At 30.8% G+C, this 10,795-nt stretch overlaps 1 protein-coding gene across 1 annotated transcript; it reads left to right on the top strand.

Moving 5' to 3' along the window:
* The first annotated feature begins 3,499 nt into the window (after positions 1-3,499).
* LOC145634990 (protein SRG1-like) lies at positions 3,500-10,795 on the top strand. Its single transcript, XM_081686308.1, has 4 exons — positions 3,500-3,770; positions 6,556-6,803; positions 7,678-8,011; positions 10,405-10,795. The coding sequence occupies exons 1-4, from the start codon at positions 3,519-3,521 to the stop codon at positions 10,660-10,662; spliced, it is 1,092 nt and encodes a 363-aa protein (XP_081542434.1). The 5' UTR covers positions 3,500-3,518; the 3' UTR covers positions 10,663-10,795.

The raw sequence follows: 10,795 nt of genomic DNA, 5'->3' as shown, positions 1-10,795 counted from the left end.
AATTTTGGGCCGGTCACTTGGTTTCGTTTGCTGATGATTGTGTCGGTTTAGGAGCTAGTTTTAGTGGGTTTAGGAGTAGTAGTTTGACTTTCTATCAAACTCACTTTCCTATTACTCCATTAGATATAAAAGGAGTAGTAGTTTTAATTCTAGGAGGTAGTTGTCATTTGTCAGACTTTTGGTAGGAATATTAGGATTTGTTTTATGCTAAGTTACTTTTGTTAGGATTTTATTTCACAATTTTATCTTTATTTAGTTTGAGTCTTGGTGGGATTAAACTTACTTTCCTTATATAAGGGGAGGAAGTAAAATTGGAGGGTTGTGAGACAAATGCAAATGTCTCACAATCATTAAAATAACATAAAAAGAAAAAAAGAAAAGAGAGAAAGGAGGAGAGAGATAGGAAGAGTGAAAAAGGCGGTGTGGGTCCCACTAAAACGTTTTCTGAAATGTTTTCACGTGCAAAAACGACAAAAAAAAATTGGGACCACATCCACTAAGAGTATATTTTGTACCACTGAGGATTTTTATAAGTACCACTAAAACCGCATTGATTACCACTGAGAGTGTATTTTGTACCACTGAGCTGTAATGGTATTATTTGACAGCCTAATTAGACATTTTATCCTTTTTTTAAATACCACTAAAATTATATTTTGTACCACTGAGAGTGTATTTTTTTACCACTAAATCTAAAATGGCAAAATTTAAATCCCGCATGAAATTACCAATCTACCCCTGCAAGACACTTCTAAATCTCTCTCAACCCTCTGTTTATATAACCTCATATAAGGGAGGTAGTAGTACGTAGGAGCATTAGGTAGTTATTAGCTTAGTTTTAGTTTTTTAGTTTCATTTAGTTTAGTTTTCTTTTCTTCTCTATTTTTCACATCAAGATTTATTATTTTGTTTTCTTATTACTTTAATACTGTTATTCTCTTTCTCTAAATTCTTGCTATTTATCATGCTTTCTTTAATTACTTTGATTAGTTTGGTTTTAATTATGTGTGAGTAGTTTTCTTTCTAAGGTTTATGGGGATCCATAAATAATATGAAGGGGTAATTTATTGTTGATTGTCAATGTTTGATTAATTTCCTATTGGTTGATTTAATGCTATGAAACTAGATTTGAGTAGATCTTTTATGTATGAGTTTAGCAATATTGATTCGAGATTCGAGATATGCGAATTGATGTTTAGGCTTAGCTTCAATAGGCAGGTTAATTTATAAATGGTTAAGTCGAGATTCGAGAGATGAGATTTAATACCGGTAGATTAATTCTGTGATTGTAATATGTAGCGAAAGCCCTTAAAGATTTGGTTAATTGATGCATTGATGATTGATTGTTATGTTTTACCCTGGAATATTGTTTATTGGTGAACCTATGCCCTAGGTATTTTATTTTTTGATTTTCTCTATTTTTATTCTTCCCTACTTTTACTCTCCGTAGTTTAGATTATTTTTACCATAATTTTATTTGTTACTTAGTAATTTAGATTGCTTAGATTAATTAGGAATAGAAAGACTCGTTTCCCTGTGGATTCGACCCTACTTCCCTATCTATTTTTAGTTAGTGGTTTTAGGAATTATTTTTGATTAGGTGATACGACTTTAGCCTGTCAAGGGCCTGGTGGTGGTGGTCCGCGGCCAAGAAGGTGCGGAGGAGAGAGAAAGGGGAAAATTTTGAGGTTTTATAATTGGGTTTAATTGCTGAAATTTTGTGGGAGTTCTTACAATTAAAATTGAGATAAAAATTTGCTTGGTTTCTTGCTCTATTTATAGGTGAAAATGGTGAAGAAATCAAATTAAGCTTCAATGTTGATTGGTTGATTTGGGTGGTGCATCTAATGGTTGAGAAGAACTTGATATTGGTGATGGAGTGGATGAACTCCAAGTGTAAGAAAATATTTTTAAAATTAGATTAATAGACTAGAGGTGGTAACATTTGGGGAGGTAAATTGAAAGAATCTTCCATATTTATGGTGTATGAACATCATAGGTTGATGTTGTTGATTGGGCAAGATGGGGTGGGTTTCTATTTTCTTTTTCCTTTAATTTTGTGGTTACAAAAATCTGATTTGGGTTATGTGTAAAATGGACTTCAAAGTATTCTTATGAGCTAGAGAAAAGTGATAGTAAGTCAATGACCCAATAATTATGGTCATGGTTTAGAAAAGGGTTTAGACTCATAGAAATTTTTATCACTTTAAAGTCATAAATTAATAACTTTATAAATAAAGTTTAGCAAAATATAATTTTCTTAATAAATCACTTTGAAATCAGAAAAGTTTAGAAACTATTTATAAATAAATAACTCAAAATATCTTAGGGAACACACCTTAAAATAAAGTGTATAATGTAGTTTGAATAAATAAAAGTGAAAATCTTTTAAGAAATTAACTTTTCTATAAGGGAAATTAATTAAACCCAAATCAAAACATATTTAAATCTAATAAATATGATTAAAATTAATTAAATAGGCTTAAAAATATGGGGTAATAATAATAATAATATTAATAATAATAATAATAATAATAATAATTAAAACAGTAAAAAATAAAAAAATAAATAAAAAAAGCCAAATGTTAATCACTAGTCGATTATTCCTAAGCTATGCTCGGTTTTTTAGTTGTTAATAATTGAAATATTGAAATTCCTATAGAAATATAACACAATAAACACACCGTGTGGCCGGCATGCCTACACCAAAACACTGATCAGGTAATCCTGACTGAGTAATCCCTATATGAGTAAGTCCTGATTGACCAAATAACCCATTATCGATTAAGTAACCTTTGACCAGATAACTAGTGACCGATAAACCCCTAATTTTAAGTAACTCCTGATTTTAAGTAATATCTGGCCAAACATTGTGGTTAGTTACATATAAACTTTGTAAAAGATATTTCCCTACCTTATCCCTACCTTATAAAAAGTATAAAACTACTCTTATGAATAGTGTGATGCCAAATTTATCCCTTAAAAAGTGTATTTACATATGTACCCTCATTAATATGTACAAGTTTCTATTAATGAAAAGTATTTGGACAATTATATCCTCAAAAATATTTATTTACTTATTTTCTATCATAAATGTTAGTAACCATGGTGTTTTTTTAAAAAAATAAAGTTGACTTGGATAATTAAACCCCTAAACATAGTTCTTACATATTAACAACTAAATTCATGATTTAAGGTCAAAGCAAAAGAACTTTCGAATATGGCTAGCTATGGCACGAGCATCGCGCGCGTTAGTTGTCCTAGTAGAAGCAAATGTGTAATCATTTGAGAGCCACAAACACTGGGCCGCTAGAGTAAGTCCAAGGCCTTATTATTTCTGCTGCGCTAGTCCATTACAAAGAAGGCCTGGCCTGATTCACGCCTAATAAATCACTATCACAGAATTTCTAATACACTTCATATAGACACATACCAACCAAATACAAAACGTCTGGATTTTGAGCATATCTAATAGATAGTGAGATTAGTGAGGAAAAAACCAAAACACAAACAAAGAAATGGATGCTGCTAATAAGAACCAAAGTATAACAGTAGGGAAATCAATATTAGTACCAAGTGTTCAAGAGCTAGCCAAAGGATCACTAGCAAAAGTTCCAGAAAGATATGTTCAGATTAATCAAAACCCTTCGATTATACAAGCTGATTATGATCTTCAAGTTCCAATTATCAACTTTGAAAAGTTGATCAATGGAGATGGCTTTGAGTTGGAGAAGTTCCATTCAGCATGCCAAGATTGGGGCTTTTTCCAGGTACTTTTGATTTTACTTGTATATATTATCTCTTGATCACAACACTTATATATATTAGATCAGTGCATAATATGACCCATCACGGCTTGTTTTGACCCTTTTATTATGGCTCGGCTTGTGATCCTGGTCTGATCTGTTTAGTTCATATACATGCATGATATTTGACACATTTTCCTTTTGAAGTCATATTTTTCAATACCAATAGTGACTGGCTATTTGTATTTTCGTACGTACATTTCAGTGTGTCTAGATTTTTTTTTTAATTTTTTAATATCTTTACGGTATGGAGAAGGGTCCTATTGGGTCGGACCTGTAATCCGACCCAACCCGGGTTAGTGGACTAGACAATTGGCAATGCCACCCCAAATTGCCTCTAGTGGGATTTGATCCAATAAACTTTTGGTTGTGAGGTGGCAAACCTCATCAGACCAAGCTTTGCTTGGTTTTCACTGTGCCTAGACTCGGTTTAGATGTATTGTTAACAAAATAAATTTGATTTTTACTAAATACGAAGTATAGATATAGTCAAATTTATACGACACTTTCTCCATTTTTCTTTTGATTTTAATGTTTTGACTTTTTTGCTTAGCTTTTCAATACACAATTTCAATCCTTTCTATCTATAATTACAAAAATAATGATTAAAAAAATATCACGCATGATTATATTTTACCCAACATATAAATCTAATAGGACAGTACAGAATGAATTATGTGAATGAATTCCAACTGTTGCAATTATAAAAGAACCCTAAGAGTGAAGGAAAGAGTGAAGGAAGTAATAATAGATTCGCTCTGTTTTTTAAATGCATTACTTGGATTTGCGTATTTGCCCTAAAAACAGTTTTAACCATCAATTTTTTAAATTGGACATTAACCAAAATTATAAAAGTAGATATTCTGACTAATCTAGTAATATATTACATAATAACATTATAATACCATTTTTATAATAATAGTAAATAATCTTAAATAAAAAATAATATATAAATATTGAAAAAATTAAAGTGATAGCATTTTACAAAACTAGAAGGAGCAATTTGAATTTTCTTGGATACGAATGATTGTAATCCGTTCATTTGAAAAATAAAAGCAGGATTATATCAATCATCAATACTATATACTAAGGGGCCGTTTGGTTGGGGGTATTCATCAAAGGGAAAGGGAATCAACCACCCTGATTCCCTTTGTTGCTGTTTGTTAGCCCTTTTTTTTCATTCCCTTTCCCCCATCCATTCCCCCAAATTCTTCTAAGCCCATTCCCCACCCCCCCTAGGTATTTCCATTCCCATTCCCTACCACCACCACACCACCACATCACCACCTTCATACCTACCCAACCACCGGAAAACCCAACCACCGTCCTACCTGACCCTCGCCGCCCCTCGCCGACCCTCACCGACTCTCCCCTGCACCGGAATCGAATCGTTCGCTGCCCCTTTTCGCACCGGAATCGCACTTCGCTGCCCCTTTTCGCACCTCCCTCAACCCTTTTCGCACCTCCCCCAACCCTTTTCGCACCTTCCCTAACCCTCGTCGGAGGTTGTCGCACCTCAAACGGCGAGGGAGAATATTTTCTAGGGTTTATTCGAGGCTGATGGTGGTTTTTCGGGGTTGAGGGAGGGTTTGCGAGGGGCGGGGAGAGCTGTGCGAGGGGCGGGGATGACCGGCGAAGGGAGGCGAAGGGGGAGGGAGGTGCGGCGAGTGGTTTGGTGGCTGGAAACGGTGGAGAATGAAGGTTTGAGGTGGATGTGTGGTGGTGGGACTGGTGGCCCTCATTCCCTTTGTTTTTAAGACCAAACAACATAGAAAATTTTAGGTATTTTCATTCCATTCCCTGTCTTTCCCTTTGTTCATTCCATTCCGATTACCCCTCGCGAACCAAACGGCCCCTAAAAGCAAATAAAACATGACACTTGTCAAAATAGGGTTAAATAATTTCCCACCAATTTTTGTATTTATATTTTTGCCAAATTATCTTAGCAATTTTTTAATTCAGTATAATTTTATTTCCTACTTTACTTATATATTCTTTCCTTCCTAAATTCAGTAAAACATTTTTTAAAAAATTTATTACTTTTTGTCCTACTTTTTATAAAAAAAAATTATTAAAAAATTATTGAAATACAAATTTTTGTTACTCCGTGCATTGTACGGACCATACACTAGTAAAGTAACTAAAGTTCAAAGATAATTAGACATTAATCCTCGGTAGTGTTTAATTATTTCAATAGCCCACCAACTTTGGCCAAACAAAAAGAAACAAAACCCACCTAACCCAACATTTAGAGATTTGCATTTTGCACCACTTGGCATTTTTAATGACCTCAACGTTTCGTGCAAATGGTGCAATTTATGTGACGTACGACCTTCCGTTATTCTATTTTCAATGTTCTTACTTCTTTACACATTTGTACAAGAATTGATGCAGAGGAGAACAAGTGTGAGAAGGTAAATGAGTGCATGGAAAATAATGTATTAAAATAAGAGTCATTGTAAAATGATGAATAAGTTATAAGTGTAAGCAATACAAAGTTCATTTTGATAGTATCTTATTTTCACTTTAGTTATATATGTTCATTACATTTTAATAATATGTTCTTTTCATTATAGCTATATGTTCATTACTTTTATATATCATATTCTTTCCTACAAAATAACTGTATGTTGCACCGTACAGGCGCCTATAGAAACCAGCTATTGCAAGATAACAATTAGTGCAACAAAAATATGGAATTAATGAACGTTCTTCAATCTGGAAATCACAATGACATTATTATGTGCAGCTTATAAACCATGGGATTGACACATCATTACTGGAGAAATTTAAGTTGGAAACCGATGAATTTTTCAATATGCCAGTTGAAGAAAAGAAGAAATATTGGCAAACACCAAGCGATGTGGAAGGATTTGGGCAAGCCTTCGTTGTATCTGAAGAGCAAAAACTTGATTGGGCTGATATTTTCTTCTTGACCACGCTTCCTAAACATCAACGCAAACCCAACTTGCTTCCCATGCTACCATTGCCTTACAGGTTCCTTCTCTTTCTCCTATATAACTTTTTACTGTACTTATTACTCTGTAGAATGCACTCATGCAAATGCATATGAAATACACACACACACAAAAAAAAAAAATATAAATAAATAAATAAATTAAATTAAATTAAATAATAAAAATAAAATAATAAAAAAAAATAAATAAATAAAAAAAAAAATTGAGGATTAAGGATTTGGAGGACTATGATGAAAAGTTGAAAAATTAACTTGATTTTGAATTTCAGTTAATTCCTTTCAACAATTTTTTTTTTCTAATTTTAGTCAAATTGTCGCAACAAAAAGATAATTAAGTAAATTATTGGCCACTACATATCACCGTATGTATCAACGGTTTTCCCTAATAACTATGATTAAGGGTCAATTCACATTTACTGAACTGAATTGAGTAAAGATGAAATGAATTGAATAGAGTTAAAATGAATATTTTATGAGAGAAAGAAATTAAGAGCTGAATTGAACTGAAATGATTGGAGTTAAACTGAACTTAAGAGAACTGAACTGAAATTAAGATGTAGTGAATGAACAGGCTCTAAAGATAGTAAAGCTGAATGGGATTAATAATAATTTATTTAGGATCAACAATTTTAGTCATATATATCACCTTCGTTCATTTATTTTTTATTATTATAATTATTATTATTACTACTACTATTATTATTATTATTATTATTATTATTATTTTGTGCAAAATCAACATGTCTAAATCAAATTTCGACCCAAGTCTGTTTAGATATGTATCTTAGTATCCCTAATGAATCATGCATAATTCTACATTTATAAGAAATTTTGTATTGTGATCTATTCTTTCAAATCCAATTGAAGTCTTATTGTTGGCAATTCCAAACATAGGGATACTATGGAAAATTACTCAATCCAATTGCAAAACTTGGCTATGAAACTTCTAGATTGCATGTCAAAAGCTCTAAAGATTGACACTGAAAGAATGAGAGAGATGTTTGGAGATCATAAGGGAGCGCATCAATCCTTGAGGATGAACTATTATCCACCATGTCCGCAACCTGGAAAGGTCATCGGTTTAACTCCTCATTCCGATGCCGTCGCTCTCACTATCCTTCTCCAATTCAGTGAAGTTGAAGGTCTTCAAATACAGAAGGATGGCAAATGGGTTCCAATTAATCCCCTCCCTAATGCCTTTGTTGTTAACATTGGGGATATCTTGGAGGTAAGCAATTAGTTACTCCGTATCATTTAACGTTTGAACATGCATTTTTCAAAAGACTTTTTATGAAAAACTACCATATATACATAAATTTTTGTGAAAAACTATTTTATAAAAAAACTGTTGTAAAAAACTACTTTATAAAAACTAAATGTTATAAGTTGCTATCATGTGAGTCTTCAAAAAAAAAAAAAAGTTGCTATCATGTGCTTAATTTAACAATGAAAGAGAAGGGGAATTAGGCGTTATAAGGGGGCTATAGAGAAATTGGGTGGTAAAAGGAGAAAAAAAAACGATTGAAAATGGGTCATTAAACGTCTTTTTTTCAATGCAATAATTCGGAAAAAAGTAGCTTATTACAACATTAATTGTTTTATAAGGTAGTTTCTTACAACATTTATTCTTTAAAAGGTAGTTTCTTACAACATTTTTTTAATAAGGTAGTTTTTCACAAAAAATGACTTGTATAAGGTAATTTTTCACAAAAAGTCCAATTTCAAATTATATTATGACAAAATTATATTCCCTCCATTTTTAAATATTTGATTGATTTTTCCATGCGCGGAGTTTTAGGAGTAATTGGAGAAAGTAATAAAATAAAGAGGTAGTGGGGTAGGTGAAAGAATAAAAATTGTAAAAAGCAAAAGTAGTGGAGAGAATTGGAGGAGAGAAAATATGTAATAAAATATAATTTATATTGACTTCACTAGATGAGAGAAATAAATTAAATATTGTAAAAACTTTTCAAATAAGGAAATGAAGCAAGTATTTAAAAAGAGTCAAAAAAGAAAAGTGGAGCAAGTATTTAAAAATGGAGGGAGTACAAGTATTAATAATGTTTATGAAGTTTTTTTTTTTTTATTTAAGCACTTGTTATTTTGAAATATAAGCAAATATTTCATTATTAATTAATCCATTGCCATCTAATGTGTTTGTCTTGGTTTTGTACCCCGCCCGATAAGCCTAACTTCCTAAGCTATATTATCCATACTCTTATGTTCTTCAGATTAGGAAGTATTACACATGTATTATTTTCATAGATAACATTACTAATTTTAAACATAATTTTCTCACTATATATATATATATTTTTGTTTTTCTTAATAATACATAGTATTACAGTAACGTTTATACTCATAATTAAATTAAATATATGTGTCATATATAGAGTATCAATGACATGAAGACAAATTAGATAGATTATCAATGACATGTTGAATTAGTAGGTAGTTAATACATCTTGCTTTGATTTATTATCACATATTTGATTTAATTAATTAATTAGTGATGTATAAAATATAATAATACTACCTCCGTTGAATGTTATGTGCAACTTTGGGCTATTACTTGTGAGATATAAAATATTTCAAAGTTGCACACTTGCACATAACATTTAACGGAGGTAGTATACTCTAAAAAATTAAACAATTATTTTCAGAGAAGTGTGTATGTCTTGTCGTTTCCATGAATTTTCATTACCATTCAATATCAGAAGTTTAATGTATTATCTCGCAATTTTGTAAAAATTTAGCACCTACTAAGGGCCTGTTCCGATTGACTGAACTCAGCTGAACTGAACTGAACCGAACCGAACCGAACTGAACTAAACTGAACCGAGCTGAACTGAACTGAACTGAACTGAACTTAACTTATTAATTAGTGATTTTTAACTACGGATTAGTGATCTTTGATTATTTATTGATTATTTATTGATATTTATTACTATACATATGTGTATATACAAATGTACATATTAAAATATTTACGAAAAATATACTATATAATTATAATTATAAAATGTATGGAAAATATATTATAAAATGTATGAAAAATATATTAAAAACTTGAAACCTCTAATTTTCTCAATGAGATTAACATTAGAAATATGTTTCAAAAAAATAGAACCATTTGAACAATGAATTGTATCAATATTATTATTGTTATTATTATTATTATTAATTATTGATAATTATTATTATTATTTATTGATTATTATTATTATTATTATTATTGTTATTATTATTATTATTATTATTTATTGATGATTATTATTATTTATTGATTATTATTGTTAGTATTATTATTATTATTTCAATTATTATTGTTATTATTATTATTATTGTTAATATTATTGTTATTATTATTATTATTATTATTATTATTATTATTATTATTATTATTATTATTATTATATACTATTTATTATTATTATTTTTGTTGTTGTCGTCGTTGTAATAAGATCTTAAAAGAATGAAATTTGGCTTTATATCATTAGCAATATCATTAGACATAAATTAAGAGCTGAGCTGAACTGAACTGAACTGAGCTGAGCTGAGCTGAACTGAACTGAATTTCACAGAATTTTTCTAATTTCTTACATTTTTACTTGCATGAAGATTATGAGCAATGGAATATATAAAAGCATATTGCACCGGTCAGTAGTGAATGAAACAAGGGAAAGAATATCAGTTGCTGCGTTTCACAGCCCTGCTTTTGATAAGGATATAGGCCCAATTCCCAGCTTAATTACGCCAAATACTCCAGCACGATTTAAACGGGTTAGCTACACTAATTACTTGAAGGGATTATTTACTCGAGCTCTAGACGGGAAATCTTACCTTGATGTCATGAGGATCAATGAACAAGATGCTTAATACAATAATACTACGTATTTCAAAACAAGTTCGTTCCAATTTATTATGTGTAACGATATATGCGCAAATAAGCATTTGGTGGATGTATGTGAAAAATCACATGTGAATTAGTGTAATAAATATATATATATAT

The sequence above is a fragment of the Chenopodium album genome, chromosome 6 (assembly GCF_948465745.1).
Source record: "Chenopodium album chromosome 6, dcCheAlbu1.1, whole genome shotgun sequence".
Taxonomy (NCBI): domain Eukaryota; kingdom Viridiplantae; phylum Streptophyta; class Magnoliopsida; order Caryophyllales; family Amaranthaceae; genus Chenopodium; species Chenopodium album.
Note: the sequence above shows the minus strand (reverse complement) of the source record. Positions and strands in the feature narration are given on the sequence as shown.